A 27,313-nucleotide genomic window follows, 5' to 3' on the forward strand; every position below is an offset into this window, starting at 1 on the left:
CAGCTAGAATATTTATCTTACACAGTTAAATAATGTAGTTGTGACTCTCACCTAAAAGATGAATGTAAGCTGAGTATGAATGACATACGAAGATCAGTCTAAAATCACAGTTCCAATGCCTGTAACAGCACACAACCCTTCCTCTGTAATCCAGTTCAGAATCTTCACTAGGAACTCCTACAGCACAGACTCAGTCTATTTTCTTATGCAAAATGCAGGGTACATGATCTAACCAACAGGGTCAAGGATAACAGAACTGAGAAACTGGAAGAAAACCTATGACACGGAGGGGGAAAGGCTGTGTTCTTTGGTAGCCATTCTGCACGCATCTAGATTGCACTCCCACCCAGGAAGCCCCTTCAAGGCTCAGCTCAGGCCCAGGGGCTAAATCATGGTGCTGGTTTTTAGGGGAGGTCCACTGCCAATCAAGGATTCTGCTGGCTCCACAGTGTGTAATACGCACATGCAGTTGCCTTTAGGGGCTTCATAAAGATGACTTCCATGTAAGGTCCTCTTGATTTAGTAACTTGCAGTCACTTACTTCTTTCAAACCAATACCTTGTCTAAGGATAATCCCTCATACAGCTTTAGTGTGCACAGGAAAAGGGGCAAGAAGCAGTGGAAAACAAGCACACAACGTAAAGGAGTCAGCTCTCTGCAGGGCCTCTCTCTGCAGAGGCAGGGGTGCAGCCCCGATGGCTCCCAGGCTAAAGGAGAGCTAGAGATCTGCACTGCCCTCAACAAAGGGTGAAATTCTGAAATTCTAGCCTGAGCGTTCAACATTTCTGCCTTATATTGACCATGATCCATTTCACCAAGAATGGTTCCTTTCTCTTTACAAATCTGTGTGTCATTTGTCAACAAGAAGAATCCTTTGCTTCTCTATGAGCGTGACTGCTTTTGGCTTGCTTCTAAAGAACTGAAAACTTCCTTCCCATTATGGTTTTATGCTGTTACTTTCTTTGTAACTGTCCAGAGGCCTTTAGGTAATGTGACCCTGAGCAAGACTTTTTCCCCTTACTCAATAGTAGTGATTACAAAGGGCCTCATTGTTGAAGGAAAAATGAATTAGGATAAAATAAAGTGAGTTTTCTGGGGAAGCAAGAGGCACCAGGAGAGCCCTCGTGACCCGCTCATCTACCTCACCTTCACCTTCACTCATACTTCCCTAAGATCAGACCCTGGGTCTGTCAACGGGCCACACAACAGGCTCAGAAGTGTCCTTTAGGTTTAAACACTCGAGGGCATTCAAACTGTCAGCCCACGGTCATCCCACACTCACACAGCTGGGAAATCGCCTGTCCTTACAACTCCACTTCCAGCGTGCCACTCCCCTGCACAGAACCACTGGAGTCATAGCTTTGAGTTCAAATCTGGTTGGGTTTCCGAGGCTCTCTACAATCAGGCTCCTTTAGCTGTTAACAGTCTTGCTGGCCCTCAGCATCCCAGGGTCCCATGACCACGTCACCCTCATTTTCCCCATCCCGACTGGGAGTGCCATCCTCTAGCTTCACACGCCTCTCCCCAATAGAAAGTTCACCCGATAAACTGACCTCTGCAGTGACGACCTCGAGAACACCTCCCCCTACAATGGCCTTCCTTCTCTCAACTACCACAGCAACTGTGATGGGAACTACACAGCTTAGCTCCTGGCCGTCAACTGCGTAGAACTCTGCAGCAGCCGTTTAATAGTGGCCAGTGCCCCTGTCCTGCAGAAGCTGGAGGGCAGGCACCAGACATGGACTCACTCCTTCCTGCAAGCAGTACAGAAGGGATACACTCTCTTACTACTTGCTGACTGATGAAGGATGAGGAGTTAGCCTCTGGGGTGGTCTCATTACCAAGTTAAGAGCTTAAAGGAAAGGACAAAGATTGCTCCCAGTCAGTCTGAGTTCCCAGTGATTTGCTGCACCTTCCACTTCCCTAAGGTGGAGGAGCAACTGCTCCTCTCTTTGCAGCAGACAGCGGGTGCTTCCTGATACGCAGGCCAAGACCCCATCCTCCAATCCCCCACCACCTGCAAGGCGATGCCCAGGCGTCATTTGCCACAATGCAAAACTGCCAGCTCCGTGGAATCCAAAACCTCCCACAGCATTTAAAAACAATTTCACTGTTTAGGTTAGAATAACTTCCTATAACAGAAATTCAAACCACAGAGATATTCCCTTTCAGAGACCTGAGGGATTTACTGAGTGTGTCAGCGGTCCCAAAGTTAAATGTAAGCGACCAAGCCTTCCTATTCTGGCAGAACTCGAGGTTTTTCCAGAGAGAGGATTACTCTGCTCCGGGAGACATGTGCCCTAGAACCAGTGTTCAGGAGGGGCCTGGAAAACCCATGACTAGAAGCTGAAAAATAAGGGCTAGTAGCCTGTTCACAAGCCCTGTGAAACCCAGCTAGCACGTCTGGGTTAGCCACTTCACAGCCCAGGAACCTGACACCGGCGTGAAGCACAGACAGGTCAGGGGAGCCTCCTCTCAGAAAACCTGCATGCGACATACGTGTTTTTAAAAAGGAAAGAGGGATCTCCACCACTAAACCGACAGCATACACTGGAATACACCTCCTCACTCTCCCAAGGAACCATTATTTGAAACCCAAGATAGGGGCAGGGAAGCAGCGGGAGGGGGAAGGTTTCCAAGATTCCCACCCTCTCCCTACATGGTATGGTCTTCCTGGGCATCAAACCCAAATTCCAATCCCTGGATCAAACCACCTACTGTAGAACACAAATAATATAAGAAATACACCAATGTCTATCTCATTTAGACTCTCTCAAAGTGGAATTTGTAATGAGTAACTTTATCTAACGTTGTGTAAACTTTAACTTTGTAATGCTTATTTAGAAATACCTGAAATACTATCAGTGTGAACCAAAATGCAGAATGTGTGCTTAACCTTTTAAAGTGACAACTGAGTTCAATAGGGCACTGTGCTAGGAGCTATAAATACCGAGAAATGAGTACCACCATCCTTGGCCTTAGGATATTATGATTTGGTTCTGGAAGCCAACGTGCACACAGGTACCCAAATTCCACTGCAGAGTAAGTGCTCTACCGCAGGGACACAAAGCTTTGGAAGCTCAGGAGTAATCTACTACAGACCTGAATGACAAGGAGAAAGAGACATGTGAGCTCAACTGGGGAAAAATGAGGAGGATGTCAACCTGCAGGTGCTGGGGAGAAAGAGGACCCTAACTTGGCAAAGGAGAAGCACAGGGACAGGCCGTGAAAATGTTCCACCTCTTTCAGGAATGGAAACTTCAATACAGCTGGCTTATGGGTTAAGAAGGCGGATGCACACTCTGTCTACAGGCCCATAAGCCAGTATTTAAGGGAACCTTTTAAAGGCATTAGCACATTATTTTCATAACACTCCAGAACTGGAAAATAATTTAGAAATCAGGTGGCCCAACTTCCAACTACTACCTATCATATTCCTGAAATTCAATCACCTCTAATTAGATACTTTGAGTGCTAGGGAACTCTGAGCTCGCAGTGTGAACCTTGGGGTAAGTTCCACTTCCCACTACAGAAGCCAAAAGGTCCCCTCCCTGTTTGAAGTCGGGGTGACCTAAGCTTAGCAGATTCCAGCCAAACACTCTGATTCTTGACAAAATAATGCTCAATGCTAATATAATGCTAATATAATTAAGATAATGCTAAAATATATATGTTGACTATTTGAACATCTTTGGAAGCCCTACTCTAGTGCCACTTCCTCCAGGAAGTCATCTACCTGTCCTCCCCCAGTTGTTTACACACAACTCGTCTGTGTTCCTGTCACAAACATGCACATTAATGCCACAACATAGTAAATTCCGTATGTATTTAGTTTATATTTTCTCCTCTCATTAACTCATAAGCTGATTGATAGCAGGGACCATGCCTTATTCACTTTCTTATCTCCAGTATTCAGCAGAAATAAGCTCATATTAAGTGTTCAATACACATTTATTGAATCAATGAATCATCTGCGCATGTTCACAGTTACCTAGCAGTTTCTAGCAAATAACGGGCATTCAGTAAGTACATAGTAAAGGACTTGAGGTACGTTTTAAAATAACCAGTTATAAACATATGCTTAGTTGTACACAGCTTGGGTCAAAGATGAGTTTCTCTCTTTCAAACTCTTCAGGGGACCAAGGCTTGGTAAAAGCTACCAAAGAAAACAAAAAATACAAAAAACAAAACAAGAGACAAAGCCTTCTAGTGCTAAAACATGTTAACTGCAAGTATACCATCCAATTCCTGCAGAGCCTCAGTACACGATGTTAGAAATAACATCATCACAGGGATTTTGTAACTTGAACACAAACTCGCATTTAGACACAGGCGGGCTCTCATCCCACTCGGCCCGACAGGCAGGCCCTGAGCCCTGGGACTCTGCTCTAAATGAAGCCTGTGGCTCACGCAGCCGTCACAGGTCTGGGAGCAGGAACAGAGCCAGGAGACCTCTGAAGGCATCCGTATAAAAAAAGAATCATCCCAGTCCTAGCCGAGAGTCACCAGTCCTTTACAAAGAGGAAATCATTTTTTAAATTTGGCTTTTAACATAAAACCCAAAGGCTACTTAAATATCTTGACTCAAAATTGTCCATAATAATATCATAAGTCGTATTTCATGTTGATCTATTTGGTAGTGAACCTATCTAAAGCTAGAAGTACCTGGGCTCCAGAGGTTCTTTTCCTCAGATAACCTTGTTTTTGTTTTTTTTAAAGAAACAACACTTCATTTAGGTATGATTGGCAAGTAAAAAGGTGTATCTATTTAACGCATACAACTTGATGCGTTCAGGGATAAGTACACACCCATGAAGCCATCACTAGCAGGACGGCTACAGACATACCCATCATCTCCCAAAGAACATTTAACAGAAGATCTACCCTCTTAATAAATAAGTATAAAATACAGTATTGCTGGCTATAGTACTATGCTGTACAGTAGACCTCAAGAACTTATTTGCTCAGATGAGTTTTAATAAATAAGCCCCATGTTTAATTAAATTACTGAAATTGCAATAATCTTTAAACACTCTCAGGATCATAAAGGTACTCTTTTGAATGGTCCTGGCACACACTGTATTCCCCTTGAAAAAGAATAATTCTTACTAGCATGTAACCTCTATTGCTTAAATGTGTTTCTGTCACTGTAGGCAGACATAAAGTACTTAGTATTTTTTGAACAAAAGAAAACAAACAAGTTGAAACAGCTTAAAAATAAACCCTAGGACATAAAATGACAACATGAATGCATGATTGTGCTCCTCAAAGCCCTCTCCCTCACTCACACTAAAGAGAGAGGAGCAGTTCAGACAGTTCTGGCCTGCTACTCGATTCCTCCCGCTTTCTAGGTTCCATGAGCTTGGTGCAGCCGGGCGACACCGGAATGTCTGCCAGGTAGCAGCATCTCACAGGGATGGGCACTCTCAAGGCAAATGCATTCCTTCTTATCACACTCACCCACCTTTAGGTCAGTCTCAGCTCAAGAATGAACTTGATAATTTAAAGTCACCAGTATTACCCAAGAAACTAAACATCCCTTTAGTAATAAGAGTGTCATTAAAATAGCAGGAGCTATGACTTACTGAGAGCCTATCAAATGCTGGGATGATATAAAAATTATCGTGTTTAATTTTCACCTCTATTCCCATTTTGCAAAAAGCCATACTAGGCCCATAATGGTTATGTAATGCCCAGGGTCACATCCCCTCCGACAGCAAAGCTCTTTTTAGGACTCCATTCTGCCTTCCAAAGATCCCTCAATAATGCCCACTTAATTCTACATGCTTTTTCCTGTCTACTTCTTACATTAAAATTAGGGGAGTTTTAATGAAATGCTCTTGCTTGTGGGTAGTGGGGAAAAGTACTGGGAATCTTTCCCTCTTTGCCCAGATGAGGCAGAGAAGGATCCAGAACTATTTTATTTGTGTCATTTCTCATAAAAGCTTAAAGTAACAAGAGTACACTCCCTACCAATCACCAGAACACAGGCAACTGATGAAGTCGCCCTTCCTCGTGGCTCCTATGCGGCCACATGTTATTCTCATTATGGTGCCTCCGCTTTACCAGTGAATCTCTGTGGTGTTCACAGCCACTCGTGGAGCATGTTTAAAACGTCACTTCCAAGTCAGACCTGTGAAATCGGGAGCTTCCCAAATGCAGACCAGAAATGAATTTTGGCTACCCTTCACCATCCACTGGAAGGCAGAGTCAGATGTGGGAGACTGTACTTCTCAGCCGCACAAGCTCCTAGGCAACACGCACACTCCTAAGGCTGTGGTGGACTGAGACTGTGTAAATCCATCAGTTTAAGCCAAAGCATGTTGGATTTGATGATTTGGGATAAGTAAGGAGGTGACTCTGAAAAATAAACCAACCTGCGTAGACCCTTTTGGTATCCTTTGCGTAAATGTGTTGCTTTTTAATAGATTCAGATTTGAAGTCCACAGCATTATAAAGCGCTCTGTATTTCATAAATGCTGCCCTGAATGACTGGTAAGGGGACACGGCTATTTCAGTTACATCTAAAATACTGTTTTAAAGATATAAGAACAAACCGATTGGGCCAAAAAATACATCTAATCCGACAGACACAATGAGATAAAGCCTATGAAAATGCTTACCCTGTGACATGATCAATACTTGCCCAATCTGAAACTGAAAAATCACATACTCAACTCTGCCACAGTCCTAGAAGACAAGCAACTGTCTGGTTTTATAAGGAAAGACACATAGAAACATCATTGAGTATGATGTAACATAAACATCTCAGGTAATTCTCACATCTCTGAGAGCTGGATCTCATTATCTCCTTTTTACCTAAACAAAAACAATAATGACATGCTCTGGGTCACACAGCTCATAGCTCTAAGGCTGAGATGCAAGCCCAATTTTGAGTTTAAGTGATACTTTAAAACACCTAGATATTTGTGATAGTACCCGGGGGCCCTTACAACACCTATGAGTTACAACAGGTCATTGGCAGCAAAATACAGAATTACTAATTAATTCAACCATTCATTCATTCATTCCACAGAGATCTATGCCATTAAGCATCTGCCAGGGGCAAGACAGTACCTAGTATGGGGACCCAAATCTGACAGGCTAGTGAAGAGAAAGACATCAAGCTGACAGTTGCCCAACTGCACAAATACAGTGACACAAGCAGGCTCAAGGCAGCATGGAGTGGCAAGCAGGAATACCAGTGTGCAGGCCCATCTCAGAGCTCACACACACTGGATCTAGAACTGCACCCAGGGGCTACACTTACCTCCTTCCTCTCTTTGGCCTGCTGGTTTGGGATTAAGGGCACCCCTTTAAAAGAATCTGTCAAGAGCTACAGAGCCTCTCCCTGGAAGAATGAGCACACACTAATTTCATGGAGTTGGCTATAAACCCCAGTGGATGAACCCCTGAATTATTATCAGCCATGATGCCAAGAGGGAGAATAGAGAGAAACAAGCTACACAATAAAATGTTCTGGAGGCAAATCAATGATGTGCCCTCGAAACAGAACTAATCAAACCCTGTTGAGAATTTTCTTTGTGAAAGGCACTGTTCTGAGTAACTCATGTTAACTCATTTAATCCTCATAACAAATCCACGTGGACTGTCTTATTTCCCAGGTGAGGGCACTAAAGCACTGAGAACAACTTGCCTGAAGTCACACAATGAGTGAAGGGCAAAACCAGGATTCAAGCCCACCTGGCCCGGCTCCAGAGTCTGTATACAGGGTCCACCACGAAACCAGCAGTGCTCAAACTTTTTGGCTTTAGGACCCCTTTACAGTCCTAAAATTATTGAGGACCTAATAAGCTTTTGTTCATGTAGGCCATATATATACATAATTACTGTACTAGAAATTAAAAAAGAGAGACATTAAAATATGGTTAATTCATTTGAAAACAATAATAAGTAAAGGGGGGAAATCAGTGAGATTGTTTGATATCTTGATTCTGGGTGATGGTTATATGAGTATAAATAAAACACATGTCAAAATTCATTGAGTTGTACAGTAAGATTTGTGCATTTTATTATATGCACCCCAATAAAAAAACTCTAAGAACAAATAAAAAAATAAAACAATAAACCTATTCTAAGTTGCATTAAGTAATTCTAGGAAAACTCATTTCTAAACAAGTAGTGAAAACAATAGTATTTTGTTTTAATTTTGCAGATTTCCTTAATGTGTGGCTAATAAAGGACAAGTGAATTCTCATATCCTATTCAATCCTATTGTCAATCTGTTGATATATGACTTTAAGTTGAAGTAGATGAAGAAAATATGCCCTCATTTAAATATGCAGTTGGAAAAAGGAGGGGTATTTTCATAGCCTTCTCAGATAATTGTGACTGTTCTTTGAAACTACACCAAAACCCCACAAGTGGTAATTTCTTAAAAGTAGTTGCAATGTGAAATATAAAACCATATCAAGCGACTTTTCCTTGGACTTTCCTCTGTACTGCATTATACTGAAATCCACAGGTCCATCATTCACTTTGAAGGGAATTTTCTTCACCTACACAAGGTTTTATCACATCCTACAGTGGTCATTTGGAAAATACTGGTTCACTGGACTATGTGCAAATCTTCCATACATGGAAATTCTTCAAGTATGTAATGGCAACAAAATCACACTTGTTTATACACTGCAGATCACAATCATCAGAATGGTCTCTTATGTGCTGGGAAGCTGTCACAAGCACAGTGGCTAAGGCAAGGTTTCCTGCATTCTGATTCCACCTTGACAGCTTGAGTGGTATCACGGGCAACAAATACTATCCATTGATTTTCTTGAGGCGACAGGCTCCCTTTCTGGACTTCTGAGGAAACAGCTACCAAATACCCAACCCAGGGTAACCACAGTTCATCATCTCTTCTTTCAACTACACACAGTGTTGCAGGAAAACTGCCGCAGCAGCACCCCCAGCCCAGGCCCCCAGGTGCACCTCGTCCGGCTGTGTCCTGCCCATTGGGCCACACACGACAGTAAAAAGACATACTTTAGGTGTGAGAGTTAATATAATTAATCACCTGTGCTGCTTCAACAAGAACATTCTTCAGTGAAATGGGCTTTGTATACTGTGTGCTGGTGAGGGACAGACTGACATTTGGCCAATCAGTGCAAGTGCCTTGATTCATGCAAGGCACCAGCATCATCGCTGCACCAGGCATGCACCAGTGCAAATGCCAGTATGGTGAAAAGGCACACGTGTCTTTGGATTATTAGGAAGATATGTGTAGGTCTCAGAAAACCCTAGGGTTCCACAGACCATACTTTGAGAAACACTATTCTGTTTATATAGCTTCTATGGGTAAGGGAGAAGAAGACATGAAACTTAGGAGAACTTTAAGATGAAAATGGCTGCAAACCAGTTATAACTGGTTTGAATGAATGAGTTACCTTTCTGCTCAGGCAAATAAGAGGCCCCAGCCCCCGAAAACTGACGGAACTCGGAAGAAGACATGCAGGAGAGGCCCCGTGACAGAGCTCTACTTGAATTCCGTCAGACAAATGGACCCCGTTGATTAAAGCGGAGAGGCCCCGTGACAGAGCTCTACTTGAATTCCGTCAGACAAATGGACCCCGTTGATTAAAGCAAATGCATCCAAAGAAAGGCAACAGGCCCTCTAGAAAACACCTGTCCACGGATGCATCTTCCTGCCCTTGAGGAATTTTTATAAAAGGGAGTATAAATCAACAATGATATTTCACTAGAAATAAAAGACTCATGAAATTCCTTTTAGGAGGTGGGAAGAAAAGAAACTGCAGTAACTTGCCCAGCAGGAAGCCAGGCAATCCTTAGACAAAGGAAAGGACGTTAAGCCATGAGGAGTGAAAAGAGAATGATGCTGTTGAGCTGAAAGAGCAGAGTGTAAGGAAGATTTCAGTAAAAAAGATGGAGGAGAAAATATCCAGATGGAAAGACAGGCTTTGCCATGCTTTGTGCTTTGTCTTGGCCAATCTGCTTCTTAAACGATGTAAAAACCCAGGCTCTGCCATCTATTAGCTGCGTAAGCTTAGCAAATTAGTTCAATTCTTGGTGCTCGTTACCTTTTCAGGAAATGGAGATAATATTAGCACCTGCTGCATAGAGTCGTTATGAAGATTATATGAGACAATGCAAGGGACTGGTGAGCAGTGTTCCAGCATCAGTAAGTGCTCAGGAAGTTTCAGCTTCTTTTCATGATATTGGGAAATGAAACGGGAATCACTGCTACAAAATTAACTTTCAATAGATGATCAAGTCCCTGGTCTTTCTAGAAGCAGCAATGAGATGATCAAGCAGGTCAGAGACTAAGGCTTTTAGAATTTTATGTAGGTCAGATTGTTTGGTCACCAACAAACTACACTAAAATGACATTTTCAGTTTTCCAAGAACTTGGGTTGAGAGAAGTCTTAAAATACACAATTTCTCTAAAAATAAGCTTAACGTTGTGGTCCTACTATCAGAGACCAAATGAAAGAATGTATGGTGTTGTCCAAAGGCTCTTCAAAACTCCTACCTTGTCCAGCCACCTTGGCATGCAGGTCAAGGGCTAGGTGGACCTGGAGAAGCTATTAGGAACCAGGGTCCAACCTGAATACCCTCTGATGCCTGGCAGGGTCCACCTTCAGACAGAAGGACAACAAGGTAGTTAGGGAAGCGGGAGGGTGGACTCTGTCCTAAGCATTACAAATTAGAAGAAAAACTTTTCTCTCCTTGGCACCTTTGTTCTATAACTTTTCCTTCACTCCATCTGTGGTATACATAACAGGATGGAGGTCCAGATCTGTTCAGAGCATCTACTGTAGCTAATCTATCCACTGGAGGAAAAACTGACCCTTTACTACCAAAAGTGGGAGAAAGCTTTTCCTTCAGGTTCATAACATGTGGCAAATTAAAAAGCCTATTTTTAATCCCTTACAGTAAGTCTTACAGTGGCCTGGCCAATAAGATGAAAAATAAAATAATTAAAATGACTGCCTTCACTTTAAAGTGAATAACATTATCAGTTGGCTGGGAGACCCATTACAACTTTTTCTCTAATATCTAGTGCAGTAAAACTGAGTACTTCCTCCAAGTCAAGGGTTTCAAAACTGATTTACAATAATTCTCTGGAGGGAAAAAAACAAAACAAAACATTGAATCACTGTGACCAGAACATGATGTAACATTTCAAGAGATTCTAAATCTCCGATTCCCAAACCTCATCAACAGGAGCAATGACTTCACTGCTGTATTGATGAGCCTCAAGTGTTGCTTAATGGAGTGTATAGTTAATAAACAGAATTAGGCGTCTGAGGGTTTTTCTTTAACTTCGAAAAGCAAGATTTTTTGACATTTTGCTGAAAGTTTTGCTTTATAAGAACAGAGCATAGATTCCTATCACCTTTTTTTACATGATTCAGTAAGGCAGACTCTGCAGTGATATATAATCAGCACTAATTTTCCATTTTTCTTACCAAATTGTACAACTCATCAGCTCAAAGAGAAAATTAAAAGGAATGTGGACACAATCTGTGCTGTCACCCACTGTAAAACATGTCTCAGATGACCCCTGATACACTCCCCACCGGGTGATTGCCCAAGGACTCCCCACCTCATCTGGGAGAACCTACTGGGTCTGATCTGGTCCTTGAAATGCACATCAGCAAAACTCCCGCCACGTGAGCTTTCTGCAGTTCCTCAGTGGTGCCATGTCCCCATCAACACATAGAATTCTTCAGATCTAAGACCTTGTACCTTGTGTACTTCCAGTTCTCAGGCTAGTTGCCAACTGCATCAAACAGACAAAACTGACAGCGTATCATAAGCCAAGGATTATGATTTTTAAATTATGACTTAAAATATGGCTATAGATTTTTTAAGTGGGGAGGGCAAGAAAAAAGAGAAAAGAAATAAAGAAAAAGAAACAGATGAGCTTCAGAACAAGACAGTATTTATAGATCAGTACACACTGATTTACCCACTTTACAGATTCAGAAAACTCAGCTGCTAGATTTATGTGTAGGTTCTAAGCTATCCTTGGTTGGCTGTTCTAAGAGCAGGTCTTAGTGAAAAAGAGCTGAAGTAATAGGCTGCTGTTGTTTTCTAGTGAGCAAAATAATCAACTAAGCCATAAATGTTAATATTTCCAAGGAGGTCTTTAAGGATGCAGATTAAGCTGTGGGCATTACGAGGATAGATACAGCCAATGAAAACAAGTCTGCCAATTTGAGCACTCTTAAAAAAAGATGAGTTTTTCCAAACTCAACCCAGAAAATCTTCTATCATCTGAATTGCTTGACAGTGCTGATGACTCGGGTCTGTGAGCACTGATCAACTTCCACATGGTTAAGAGCCCAGGGCTCTCTCACAGTCCAAAATCTTCAAGAAATGGGAAATATCATTAACTTAGGGCTTTCAAATGTACCACCCATCATGATGCTCACAGAGCACATAAATGAACTTTTACACTAATTCTATCATTTTGTACCTTCAGTTACTGTCTGTTTTAGAAACATTACCTTACCTATGCATAGCAAAGCATCCTCTTGGAAGAAAACTGTGGAACTTACACAAAGAGTGAGAGTCACTGCTAGGAAATATTCGTATTAGCTGTCTATGGGCCTCTCTCCTTAACTGGTGTTTATAATGATGATCCTGAACCATCAAGGAAAAGATTCATAAAGCAAGAGGTGAGAGAGGTGAGACAGGGAGGAGATGAATCTTGCAGAAAAAGATATTAAATATTTGAAAACCATTAATTATATAGAAAATTCACATCTCTAGAACATGCACTCTCTTGGTGGTCCAAATAGTGGAGGATTTACTGTGTGCTAAGTTTTTAATACTAAATAATGATGATGATGATGATGATTATACCAAGTTAACACGTCTGCAAATTCTCTAACATTCCTATAGGTGGGTTCACCCCCTTGAATTCAGGCAGGGTTTTTGGTCCATGGACCAATACAGAATGATGGAAGTGACTTCTATATGATTTCCTGATGAGATCACAAAAGGCAATAGTTTCTGTCTTGTTAGATTAATACACCTGGAACCCGGGCCCCTGGGTGAGAATTCTGACCAGCCTAGGGCTGTTAGGAAGCCAAGCCACAGGGAAAGGCCACTTGTGGGTGCTCCGGACTGCTGGCCCTGCCTTTCAGTCCTCCCAGCCCCAGTGCCAGACATGTGGACGTGTGGGTGAAGACGCCTCTGGGTGAAGCAATCCCAAACCCAAACACCCAATCGCCTCCAGCCTCCCTCCCACCAGAGGTCCAGGTATCTCTACTGTGTCCAGACCCACAAAATCTGTAACAATAATAAAATGGGTATTTGAAACTATGGGAATTTGAAGCAATTTGTTACACGGAAACAGTAACTGGAACAATGATGAAAGCAAACAGGTAACTCACTGTGTCAGGTATTGTTCTTAGCACTTTACATATTTTAATTTACATAATACATGTAATCCCCATAATGATCTTTTGAGGTAGGCATTATTATTAGCCCTATGTAACATATGAGGAAGCTAACTTAACAGAGAAGTTAAGTAATTTGCCCAAGATTACAAAACCAGTTAGCATGGGTGGAAAGTGAATCCAGGCTTGCAGCTCTGGAGTCTTACCCATTAAGCCCCACAGATGACATTGCACGACCAGCCGGGGGGGCCCGTCTCCCAAGATCACACAGGACCACATTCAGTCACTCTTAATCAATTTAAAGAGATCTCTAGAATAAGATAAGCCCACATTTCTAGTAATTCCGTTGTTGCCTCTATGACCTCCGTATCCTCCCAAGCTCCCTGCAGGGAATTCTTCCACGCTTCTATAAGTCGGACACCTGTCATTTAAATCCCTTCCCTCTTAATCAGTTTACAGTAAAGACAGCATACTCAAAAGGCAGTTATAAATCATTTCTTGACCTTCTCTTCTCAGAGCAGTATAAACCCAGTTCATTGGCTTTCTGTTTTATTTTATCTTCACTGAATCCCTTTGAGAAATGTGAATTCCATGGGAGCCAAGGACAGATATTCTGCACCTAGTCCAGTTCCAGGCACATGCCAAACCTTCCAGTGTCAGCTGGAGGAGCTGCATCCTTTCACTGCATCCTCACCAAATTCTCCACCTGGGTATCGACTTGTACCGTCCAGAGTGACTCATTCAACACGTACTTACTGAGTGGCGATCACCTCTGTAACCAAATGTTTGCCTAATTTATATTCTCTCCAGAAATGAAAAATGCCATGCCCCCTAATGGTCAACATGTACCTTTCTTAAGAGAAGCTGAAAATATTTCAGAGTAAATTCAATTAGAATATTTGCGATTGCTGCCTAACTACCAAACTTAATACTATAAAATCCATCCACTTTATGCATAAGCTTAATTACACATGAACTAATAAAGCAGTCTTGTCACTTAATAAATGCCATTAAAATATAATGATTTTATTTCCTTTTATTTTGTCCTTTTATTTCCTTTTCTTCCTCCAAATTCCTGGAATTTATTTTGGAGAAACTTGAAGGTAGAAAACTTCAGAACTTTGGAAAATTTTATCTCTAGAGTCAGATCTAAGATCATCCATATCTTGGAGTAGACCTTTTTAGACTTTATAATCTTAGGGGTTTTTTGATGAATATATTAAAGCATAAAATCTAAAAGTTAGTTAAAGTGAATTTACTCATGCAGGCCACCACCACTCATTTTTTATCTACCAGGCCAGTCACCACCCCAGGAAGGGAAGTCTGGCAGGATTATGTCTTTCACAAACCTCCTGCTGACACCCCCATTATCTTCAAGGTTTGTGGAAATGGTTTGTGATGCTGTGTGCATCACTTTCCCAGATGCCACAGTTTAGGCTTATTGTGATTTCAGAAGACATTTCTTTCACTCTTCTAGACAGACGAACATTAGACCATTTCTCTTTCCAGAAGTAGACCAGTGGTACGTGTGTCCTGCACTCAGTTTCATGCTGTCTCCGCCATACTGCATCCGCTATTTTCCCTAATTCTAAAAAAACTTGTTTCCTAGTTTCTTTTTCTATTTTTTCTCCTCTTTCTTCCCCTGTTCCTAAAAAAAAGATCCCACATAAGCAACCTTGCCTGCCCTTATACCTTTCAAAGTTTTCCCACGTCACCAAGATGAGTGATCAGCTTAGCTGCAGTGATGCTCAGGGACTAGCCCTCCAGAAACAGGGCCTTACCAGGGAAAATCCGTTTTCTCCTTTCCCCAAATCCCCTAGATAGAGGGGGCTCACTCACAGGGAACATGGTTCTCAGAGCCTTTCAGAGTACAGCTCATGTCAGGAAGGGAAAGGCCTGCCTGGCACCTGCTTCCGGGGGGCCACATTCTTGGGTCACACCATCCAGAGCAGCCCTTGCAGCTGAGAAACAGCAGCTGAAGGCCTCCTTCCTCCCCAGCACAGGGCCACAGGGCAGGTGCAAAGCCTCACCTAATGCACAGAGGAAGCAAAGCAGGCCTGGGAGATGAGATATCTATCATCCTTATCTTGCTCTGCCTACTCTAAGAAGGGTGGAGGGATGACGGGAGGAATGAGAGACAGAAGGAAGGACAGCGTGAATCAGAAGAGGTGTAGAGAACAGTAGGAAGACCTGTTATGTGGCTCCCACAGGATTCCAAGAGACAGGTAATGAGTGCTTAAATTAGTTAGGTTGTGGAGAAATAAATGCAAAGGAGGGCAAAGTGTGCAAGAAGTATTTTGGAAGCCAACTGCAAGCAGCTGGTGACTGACTAGATACAGGGTAAGGAAAAGAACTTCCCAGCTTATAGAGCACTTTCAAAGGAGGCAATAATTAGGCCGATGCAGTGTGGAATGGTATCTGAGCAAGCACAAACACTGGCCCGCCTTCTTGCCTCTCGTTCACAAAGGCTGGTGCAACAGTGGAACAAGACGCAAGGTGGAGGAGTCCAGCCCGGCTCAGATCCTCTCAGGAGAAGGACCTCTCCATGCTAAATCCACCTTTTGCATCCCTCAAGCACCAGATCTCAGGGAGAGTCCCATGAACTAAACCAAAGCCTCAAACATCTCTAGAAACAGCAGTCAGTCTTGGTAACAGCCTGCTAACCTGGTGGGCCCCATACCCCAGGCATGACCCAGATGCCTTGCTGACCCACCTTCCAAATGAATGAGCCTCCAAAACTTGAAGTGGCAAAATGAGGTTCAAGCTGACGGAGAAGCCACCCTGTGGTATTTTCTCCCATTCAGTCCACACAGGACTTCCAAGGGACAGTTGATTTATTTCACTGAGAAATGTGTCCCAGTCACACCCCATGATGCCCAACAATGTCACATCAAACAGGGCTAACACCTCCCTGGAACAGCACTGGCCGGTGGAACTTGTTGCAATGATGGAAATGGCCATTAGGCACTTGACTTGTGGCTTGAGTTGTGGCTAATACAACTGTGGCTAATACAACTGAGGCCCTGAATTTTTAGTTGTATTTAATTAATTTAGATAGCCACATGCGGGTAGTGGTTATTGGGGATGGTGCAGATCTAGAACTTGAAACAAAAAATAGGTGGGAGCTAGTTCACATGTTCCTAAGATGCCAGAAAAAGAATTTGAATTCATGGAAATTTTTTTCTCTCCTGTGAGGACATAGGCCCAGCATCTGCTCAAGGTATTTTCTTTGGTCATTTCTACAACTATACCCCAATGTGCCTCCAAACCACCTCAGTCTGCAAGGCTCTCAGGGCCCCTAGCCGTATGGCTCTACTGCAGGATCCTTCTCCACAACATCCCTGCGACCTCTGTGTGACCTTCACCGTGTCCCCAGCAGCCATGAACCCTGGCATCGGGAGAAGCAGTCCATCCCTGAGCCCCAGGATACCATTCCAAGGGGAAATGAAGGCTGCTCACAATAATAAAAAGCCAGTTCTGCACCCTGTTCTGTCTCTCACGCAGTCCTTGCCCATGCATCTCTCACTTGAGCCTCAGGATAACTTTAGGCCCTAAGTATTTAGTAAACAAATTTATTTTACAGAGAGGAAGTGACTTAGCCAAGACAATATGTTTTGTATATGATGACCATATACCCTACCTTGGCAAATCTTCCGAGGAGGGAGGGGTGAGATGACCACTGGGCAGGAGAAGGGAAGTGGTAGTTGGGAAGGGGGAGGCATAGAAGAGCTATGAGGCAGAGAACATAGTTATGTCCATCAACTAGTAACCTTAGAAATCAAGCAATTTCAATCTTAACCACTTAAATGTGAAAACACTCAGCTCTTAAGAGTTAAGCACCTCAGTCTAGGTTAATTTAAAGGGGACTATGCTCTAAAATAGAGGTTCTCAAAGTGTGGTCCCCAGACCATCAGTAACAGTACCACTTGGACACCTGCTAGAAACGGGAATTCTCAGGCCCCTCCAAGCCCTTTAACCACAGAGCTCTGAAAGCAGACACTGCGGCCTGTTTTGTTAAGACATAGCCCTCTGGGTGATTCCGATGCTCACCCACACTTGAGAACCACTACTCTAAAACTGTACATCTACGGCCCAATCCCAAACAACTTGGTCATCAAGGGACAGGAAAGGAAGCTGCCGGCGGTGAGGTCTGGGACATGTCCTGTGACATCAGCCCTGGCCTACTGTACCGAGGGTAACAAGAATACCATCACCTCTGACCCAGCTCGGGACAGCAGACACACCTCCGGCTATCTCCTGTAGTCAGGGCAGACAAGAAACTGTTCTTAACTCAGAAAATCTTGATTTAGACATGGGAAAAAAGTTATTTTATAGGCAGTCCTAGATCGTGAATACAATTATCCTAGCTTCTTAACTCATTCAATAAATAGTATTTGGCACATGATACACAGTGTTCCCAACTATGAAAAGATTGTCTACTCTGAGTAAAAACTGCAATTCCAGTTTCTCAGAGAAAAGGGTATGTGAGAATACACATAGCATGATAAAACCATTTGTGTCTCTATTTCAATAATAATAATAGTGGGCATTTCCTGGGCACATATATATGCATCACTTTATTTCATCTGCCTGTAAATCCATGAAGCAAGAATTATTACTGTCTCCACTTTATCCATGAGCATTCACAAGTCAAAGTCCCTGAGATAACACAGCAGGGAGGGGGCAGAGCCAGGAAACAATTCAAAATTATTACTAAACAATCCAAAATATTACCTCCTTTCTCATTTTAACCCATATTCTAACTTTAAATGTCTTCAACCTTATTCATTCCCTTTAAATTGAGTTTTCAGTACTGCATTTTCATTTTTTAGGCTACTATGCCAAGTGCTGTTCAGAAAAAGTCCTCAGCCACTCAGTGTACCTGAAGTCCTTCAGCATGTGCTCAAGAACGAGGGTAACTCACCCTCAGGAACTCATGGCAGTAAAGATATCCAGAAACTGGATCAAAGGCAAGAACCAATTTTTTTCCCACCATGCTTGGGCAACATGCCCAGGGAAGCCCTCCCTGACCACCTGGATGAAAGTGAGGTCAGTGCCCCTCTCTGCTCAGTGCCCCCTGGTACATCAAGCTTGTCTCTATTTTGGCACTTAACACATGGGATGGTCCACACACGATCCCACTCATTTGTGAGCTCTTGAGAGTGGGAACTATGCCTGACTCATCTGTTTGCTGTAGAGCCTTAAATGTGTGATATATAGCTAAGAGACGGTTTATAGGATCAGTACTAAGACATACAAATTCCTACGACGGTAAAAATTACAATTTGAATATACAATGTAAAACTACAAAACTTTTAGAAGAAAGCATAAGAGAAGATCTTTGGATTGTAGGCCTAGACAAAGCATTCTCAGTGGTGACACCAAAAGCACGATCCACAAATGGAAAAAAAAAGAATCAATAAATTGGACTTTATCAAAATTAAAATATTTTAAATACCAGGTGTTTGTGAAGATTTAGAGCAAATGAACTCTCACACATTGCTGATACATTGCATTTGATGAAAATGTAAAACAGTGCGGCCCCTTTGGAAAACTGTGGTAGGACCTACCAAAGCTGAACATAAGAATACTCAGCAATTTCACTCCTAGATATAAGCCCAACAGAAATGCATATGTTCACTAAAAGAAATGTATAAGAAGGCTTATAGCAGGACTATGCAAGCACCAAAAATTGGCAATGACTCGTATGTCCATGATTGTGGTATATTCACACAATGAATTACCTCACAGCAAGAGGAATGAACAAGCCATAGCTACACACAAAAACATGGCTGCACCTCACATCCATACTGCAGAGTGGAAGAAGCCAGAAACCAAAGAATGTACACAATATGGTTCCATTTACATACCTCAGAAACAGACAAAACTACACCATATTCTTTAGGGAAGTGTTTATAAGTGGTATAATTATGAAGCAAAGACATAATTATCATAAACACCAAATGGGAGTTACTTTTGTAGTAATACAATGAGTCTTATGGGTTGCTGGCAATGTTTTTGATCTGGATAGTGGTTACGTTTTTGTGCCAAAACCACTTATATTTTATGTACTTTATTGTAAAAAAAAAAAAAAAAGCATCTTCTAAAGGATGAAAAGACAAACGACATGATACAAAAAAAAATGTGCAAGTCACATATCTGACAAAGCATTCATAATTAGATATATGAAGGACTCTCAAAGCTTAAAAGTTAAAAAAAATAACAATCCAGTTAGAACATAGCAATACATGAACAGACGTTTTACCAAAGAGGACATACAGATGGCAAACAAGCGCATGAAAAGATGTGAACATTATTAGCCATTGGGGAATGCAAATTAAAACCGTGATGAGATTAGAACACTTATTGGGATAGCTAAAATAATAAACAAATGCTGGTGAGGATGCAGAGACAATGGATTTTTCATACATTGCTGGTGGAAACACTAAAACTGTATAGCCACTCTGGAAAAGTTTGGAAATTTCCTTAAAAAATTAACAAATATCATATAAGATCAAGCAATCAAACTCCTGGGCATTTATCAAAGAGAAATGGAAACTATGTCCACATAAAAATCTATACCCAAATGTTCATAGCCACATTGATTGTGCAAGCCAAAAACTGGCAACAATCCAGATATCCTTCTACAGGTGAATGACCTGGGTGAGTAACAAACTGTGGTACTTTCATGCTATGGGATACTACTCAGCAATAAAAAGGAGCAGACTATTGATAATGTAACAGGTTGCATGGATCTCATGAGTATTATGCTTGGCTGAAAAAGCTATAAGATCACATACAATATGATTTTATTTATGTAACATCCTTAAAGATAGAGATGGAGAACAGATTAGTGGTTACCAGAGTTTAGAGATGGGACCAGGGGTAAGGAGGATAGATGTGACTATAAAGAGATAGTACAAGGGAGAACCTTGAAGGGATGGAAAAGTTCTGTACCTTGATTCTGATGGTGGCTACAGGAACCTACACAGGTGAAAAAACTGCACAGGTATACACGTACAAACGCAGTTGTGTGCATGTGAAACTGGTGAAATCTGAATAAGCTCTGTGGACTGTACCAATGTCAGTTCCCTGGTTCTGCTACTGTACTTTGGTTATGTAAGATGTTACCAAATGGGGAAAGTGGGTGAAGAGTACACAGGACCTCTCTACTATTTTTGTGACTTCTTATGAAGCTATCATCATTTCAAAATAAAGGTTTTTTGAAAAGGTGAACTGCAAGCATTTTCCTTAAAAACAAACCAAACAAACAAACAAAAAGGAGGTATATGCAGCTGCAGTATGGGCCACTGAGTTAAACACATACAGTGGGACTATGTGACATATTTTTTTAAAAAGTTAAATCCAATTCTTCAAATTCTTAACAGGGATACATTTCCCAGCACCTTAGAGCTACTCCCTATTCCCCTTCATAAAAGGCACACACACAAAAAAAAAAAAAGCCTGATGTGTAAGGTCCTTTGGGAGTAGTCCAGGGGCCCTAAGTGCCTGGAATGGATATGTCCCAAGGTTTCACAAGGACAAGGCCCAAGGACCTCACCAGAGAAGCACTCAGCCTGGGGCCAACACACAAGCCCAGGCCTATCATCCTTCCAGCAGAAGCAGGGTAGGGTAATGCCCGACCCACATTGCCCAAGATTTCAATTTTGCCTTTCCTCCAAGACAAAATGAAGTCAAACCACCAAAATAAAATTATTTTAAAAATCGCTAAGCAAACAAACAAAAATCTCAACAACCTCAGACTATGTCCAACAAACCTTATAATCAAATATGTCCTCTTATTTGACCTCCAAATTACCGCTTGCTTCCCGAGTGTTTTACTGCCTAGTGGATTCTGGGACACAAGAACCTACCAAAGTTAATGAACACAGAGGAGGAGAAAAATTATTCAAAACACCAGAGAATTTCCTGACCTGAGCTGCTGCCATATGCATTTAAAATGCAGACAGCCACATTGGAGTGTGAGGGGAAGCTACTTGAGGAGAATTTTGCACATCAGAGCTACTACAGGTCATAACGCAGTAACTTCCTTTTACTGGCTCGGAAAATCTTTGCGAATTTTACAATTTTCATTAGCAATTCCCGTGTTTTATGAGCCACTAATTCTTTTTAAGTTTTATGTTATATAGTACTTCATCATTTTCAAAGCACTTTCACAAATCAAGAAGAAGAAACACAGCACAGGGACCTAAGGGCTGCATTCCTCAACAAAACTCTCACCCAGCCAGACTCCTGTCTAATTTCAATTAATTGGGCCTTCTCTTCCCCAGGCCCTGGGGGGTCGGCATTAACAAAAGCAGAGCTCTACCCCCGGAAGCCTCCAGCCTAACTGGCCAAGGGCGGGCACTCTAAGTCTGATCAGCAGAGTGCCTGCCCATAAAATTACTCACACTTCAGCATTCATGAGCTTTTCTTAACCACAGCGCTTTAAAATCTCATTTAAACTCTGTCCTCCATTAGCTTCCATGAAAAGAAGTATTTTTAAATGCTTTGATCTTCATATGCCCTTCCCTACATTAGTATTCTCCACCCTCCATCCTCTGCAAAGAACCCAAAAGACCACGACTGGTGTGCATTTTAAGAAGGGGCAGAGGAAGCAGAGTTATAGGGCAGCACCTCTTCTCCCTACTACCCACTTGCGGGGTTTACAAGGGTGTCCTTGCTTATCTAGAGAAATGTATCTCCCAAAAGCAAAAGAATACCCATCCAAAAACGAAGCATCCCCGCCGTCCCCCCTCCCCCACCCCCAGGGAGAACAGAGGCATCTCTGAAGACTTTTCTACTCTGAGTCCTACTCCTTTTCAGCCTCGTCAAATCAGTGGTTTCCAACTCCTTATTCCTCTACAAGACGGGTCAAAGTGCATTTAAGTATTGTTCCCACATAATTACCACACAGGACATTCATAGTACATGCACTTATAACATTTAAAGCACCATCCTGGGAAATAAATATCACAATGGTCGAAATTCTTCAAGAACTAGAAGACCCCTAAATCGTTAACCCGGGTCTGACGTTCACAGCGAGCTGCCCGGGTCCGTGAGGGGTGGGCAGCCAGCAGGGCTGGGCTGCCAGGGGAGCTTAGTCAGTTTGGCAGGGTTTTGGAAGCAGAGCCGTGACTGGCCAACATTTCAAGCCCTGACTTTTCACTTCCCGAAAAGCAAGGAAATTTTTTGGAATTAACTTCCCTCTCTTCTGATTTTACTCGCGTATGGCAAGTAACGTTTTTGTTTAGCAGAGCCCAAAGCATCTTCAGGGACTTCGTGAACCGTACCACACTCGATTCTCATAACATGCCTCAGCAGAAGCAAGGGGAGATCACGCCCGCACTGTATCCGCGCAGGGCGACGGAGCAGAGGGACCCGCAAGAAGATGGGTCCCAACCGCAAAGCTTCCGAGGCCACACGATCACGGACCGAAGCCCCAGTCCAGGCGACCCACACGGTACCCTGGCACTTCCCAAAGCATAATCCACTTGGAGACAGAAAACCACCACTGAGGCCAAAAAGCAAAACCTTCGAACAAAAAATGCAAAGGTAAAGTCTTTCCAGCCACCAATTTAGACAGCAGAGAGCAGGGCGTGGCGAGGCGCGAGAGCGGCGGGCAAGGAGCCAGATCTTCCGTCTGGGCTCCCACGGGGGCAACCTGGAACGTCGCGGCGAGTTCAGTCCCAGCTGCTGAGGCCTCGCGGCGGGTGCGCGCGGGGCTCCCCGGGCCCGCCGCCTAGTCCCCCAGCCCCGCGGCCGGCTCCACTCGGCTGTCAGCGCCGACGGGCCAACCTCCCTCCCGCCACAGATGTCACAGTCCAGGAAAAAAAACAGTTCCACTTGGAAAGTTTATTTTCCCCCCTGAAACCAGGTTCTTTGAAAGGCCGCACTAACAGCAAGGGAGCGCCTGATGAAACTCCCAGCTTCTCTCCAAGAAACTTGTCTGGGGAGAACAAAGGAGGAGCGCAAACCAAAGCGATCCGAGCCTCGGCTCCCGGGCGCGACCCCCTCGTCGCCCCCGCCCGCCGGCAGGAAGGGTCCGGCTCGCGGCCGTCGGGCGGGCCGGTGAGCTCCTTTGTCTCGCGCGGAGGGAAGAGGCCAGCGGCCACCCCCTTCCGCCCCCTCTCTCGGCGGCCCGGAGCCCCGCGCGCGGGCGCGCCTCGGGCAGTGCGGCCATATGGCAGCGCGCTGCCCCGACCGGGGGAACGGCCGGCCCCTGCTTCCCGGGCCGCGGGGCGCGCGGGGCGGCGCGGCACCGGGGCCTGCAGAGGGGCGCGGGGACGGAGTTCTGCTCTTTTATTTCTTTAACAATGTGGGTGAAAGAGCAGGATTCCGGTGCCGGCCGCCGAACCGGCTGCCCTAGTCGCTCCGGGCAGATCCCAGCCGCCGGGCCCCGAAGGGACGCCCCCAGACCGGAGAAGCAGGCGGCGGGGAGCATCCGTCCGCTGGGTGCTCCGCCTGAGAGACTCGGAGGCACCCTCCCTGCACCCTGAGCGGGGACTGCTTACCTTTCACCGCAGACTCACAAGTTGCCCGGCGCAACTTTGCCCTCCACATGAGGCGACCATGGCTCGTTCAGTGCCGCGGCTGGGCAGGGCGGCCGCCGGGCAGCGTGCTGGGCATGGCGTGGGGCAGCGCGGGGAAGCGGCGCCCGGCAATCGGCCCCATTCACACAGGAAGGAGAGAAACGCCAGGGCTTCTCCAGCCCCAAACCCGAAAGCCGCCGCTGGGTCCTAGAGCGTCCCGCGCGCTCCCGCCGCGGGCCGGGGAGGGTCGTCCGGGCTCGTCACTGAAACCCTACACTCCACCCCCGCCCCGCGCCCGGCCGCTGGGCCCTAGAGACCGTCTGCTGTTGCCCGCCCTCCCTCCGCGGCCCTGGGATCGCCTGCTGAAAGCACCCCGGACTCAAGCTGACGCGTCCCCCGAGAGTTAGAAGGGCGACAACCTCCCTGGTTTTAGTCCCTGCCACAGCTTAATTAATGCCAGGCTCCCCAGTTCCCTTCCTTAGACTTTTCCTTCCCACCAGGCCAACTCCCGCAGAAATCTGTTTCCCGGTCTGCCCTCAAAGTCCAGATTAGGTTATGCTTAAAACTTTTTCTTCTTAAATGTTATTTCCAGGTATAAAGGGGCCGTGCTTTTCTCTGCAATTCGCAGGCCCCAGGCTTCTATCACGTACTGAGACTGGGGGACAAGCTGCCGCTGGTATTAGGCTCTGCCGACAAGCAGAAGGGCCAAAACAGATCTTACAACCTTAGATACTCCATGTTTTAGCAGAACTGTACATCCTGTGGTCACAAGCCCTCAGGCTGTTATCTGCCCTAGGGGAGGCAAAGAAAATAAGTGGTTCTGGGAAAATGTCGCTGGTTCTGCTCTACCTCTTAAATCAGACTGTCCTGAGAAACACCGGTCACCCATCCCATTATACCGGCAGACCTCTGGGGCCCAAATCTGGGGACCCTGAACCCGCCTGGTCACATTTCCCCCCAGCTGTCCGGAGCAGGCTCTGCTGTTCAGAGGATGAGAGGCCAGGGACAGTGTAGTTGCTTTTGAAAGCACAGAAGAGGCAGAGTACACCACACCTCTCATCTTGAGCTGCCCCCCTCTCTGCCTCCTCACTAGACCAGGATTCCTTCAGGGTTGCCAGCCTGGATTGTGGCAGTCACCTAACCAGTCAGCCAGCAGTTTTACCCCTCCAGTCAATCCTGGAAGGTTATGTGTCCCTCTGATTCCAATCTACTGTTCTGATCCTGCTGATGGATCAGTAACCCCTGGTCCCAAGATAAAGCCCAAATGCAACGTTTTAACAATTATTTACCATACCTATACCTTGTTTAAAGTCAGTTCATACTTGATAACACATAAAAGAAACAAAGGAAACAGCAGCTAATTAGCCTTCAAGGATTGATTGAAGAAGACAAGCTGTGGAACCAGAAAACAGGAAAGGGCTGGAGATGCCTGGAAAAGGTAGAGAGAAGGACTGTCTACAAGAAGGAGAAAGAGCCTCGGAGGGTGATGGAGCTCAGAGGCACCTGGTATTTGTGAGTTTAGTATAGACTGGGGAAGAAGTAATGGACAGAAAAAGGAGGGGAAGAAGAAAGGAAACTAACATTTATGAACTGCCCCCTATTAGATACCATCCTGAATCCTAGGAGGCAGAAGAATTTAACAGTTCCAAGCACCCACCAGAACAAAATAGGCATGGGTTGAGTCACAGCTCAACTACTCACTTATCTCTGTGACCTTGGGCAAGTCACCTAACTTCTCTAAACCTTAGTTTTCTCATTTGCAAAATCACAGAAATAGCACTAGTCCTCACAAGGTGGTTGTAAGGATGGAATAAAATAAGTGCTGACATATATTTGCTATTATTATTTCAATCAACTCTCCAATAGCCCTGGGAGATAGGAAGGCAATCTGGGAAATAATTGCAGGAAGCAATGACTTACGAGGTCAGGGCAAAGGAGATGGAAAGAAAGAGAGAGCTATTATGAAGGTATCAAGGCTTTAAAAACGCCAGATAGAGTGAAGATACCAAATCTCATTGACTAGATAGCTGTCCTGGGAGAAAGAGTGAAGTAGTCTTCAAGTTAATGAAGATTTTGAGCCTGGGTCATAGGAAGAATGGACCACTGGACCAGTGATGGGAGGAGTGGAGTGGAGAGCGGAAGACGGTTTGAGAAAAGTGTTCAGAGACTTACTGTCCTCTGGCAAAGGGAATTGAGGAACAAGAGCCTGGGTGAGAAATCAAGAACAGAGATGTAGAGAAAAAAAAGGAGATGATGTTGTGAAGATCAGTTTGCTTGGCAAAAGCCCACAACTAAAAAATAGAGAAGAAAGGAGGAAAAGAGGAAAAGGCTGGAGAAGTTGAAGAGCTGAGAAGGTTTAAAGGCATGGAAGTCACAGAAGATTTAAGAAGATGGTCCTCTGTCAAATGTACAGATTCCTAGACTTCTCATTAAGACATAGGCATAGCTTGTGGGTTAGGGAATCTACCAATTCAATCACGCAGACTTAGCTTAGACTCTCCAGATTGATGCCAACTGATAGTACAAGAGACAAATGCATGGCAGAAAGTACTGCTGGAGGCCAATTTTTCCCCTCTATGCACCTTAATTTCCTCAACTATTAACAATCACTACATCAAATATAGGAAATGAATAACTGCCTATGTCAAACATATCTGTTATCTATTGTTCTGAAACTAAAGCCTGAGAAAATGACTTTGGATTTGACTAGCAGGAGGTCATCAACAACATCTTATGGTATATTTGGGTTGCAGACTCCGACACTGGGGCCAAATAGAAACAAGGTATGTTTACAGTAAAAACTGAATGTAGCTTTACTAGCAGTAAGGTAGTGAGCCAGTCAGCATCGTGTTCTTTGGCTCTATAAACTTACTCTAAAGGTTAGCATCCTCTCTAAAGTGAACCAAGTTGTCTCCTACTGACCTCTAGGAAAATTAAGAAGATATGAAACAATTTCAGCACTCTTTGGGACAGTTTAGCGAACAGTCTTTAACTCCAAACAGGGCAGGTTCCAGGATGTTCCAGACAAGCACAGAGACTGAAAGAAGAGTGAGGTAACAGAGACATCCAGGTAGAGGAGGACCTACCTGATTCTAGGACCAAGCCCACCTATTTCCAGTTATGGAGAATAACATAACATGAGCCTCAGCTTCCTCCTCTGGAAAAATGGGAATAATTATGCTTATCTCATTGACTTATTGTGAGGATTAAAATAGATAATATATGATAAATGCTGGGCACGTATAGGAATTCACTAAAAGAAACCCTTCCCTTCTTCTCCAGTAGTTTGAAATACCAGGAGATTTAAATTCTCTATTAAAATGCAGATCTCCTCCCCTCCCACCCTTCTTCTTTGCACCCACCAAACACACCTTTAAAATCCTTTCCAACAAT

The 27,313-nt window shown here is 44.0% G+C and overlaps 1 protein-coding gene across 4 annotated transcripts in view; it reads right to left on the reverse strand.

Annotated features, from left to right (window-relative positions):
- Positions 1–27,313, reverse strand: part of AMOTL1 (angiomotin like 1) — a 142,392-nt gene that overhangs the window by 69,326 nt on the left and 45,753 nt on the right. The window contains exon 1 of one of the 4 annotated variants that reach the window (XM_073215833.1): positions 23,903–24,151. The exons of the other annotated variants lie outside the window; for them this stretch is intronic. Within the exon in view, the coding sequence (XP_073071934.1) occupies positions 23,903–23,951 (49 nt within the window). The 5' untranslated portion in view covers positions 23,952–24,151. Of the gene's footprint in view, positions 1–23,902; positions 24,152–27,313 lie in introns of those variants that run through there. 4 annotated transcript variants of the gene reach the window in all.

This window comes from Manis javanica, chromosome 11 (assembly GCF_040802235.1).
Source record: "Manis javanica isolate MJ-LG chromosome 11, MJ_LKY, whole genome shotgun sequence".
NCBI lineage: Eukaryota > Metazoa > Chordata > Mammalia > Pholidota > Manidae > Manis > Manis javanica.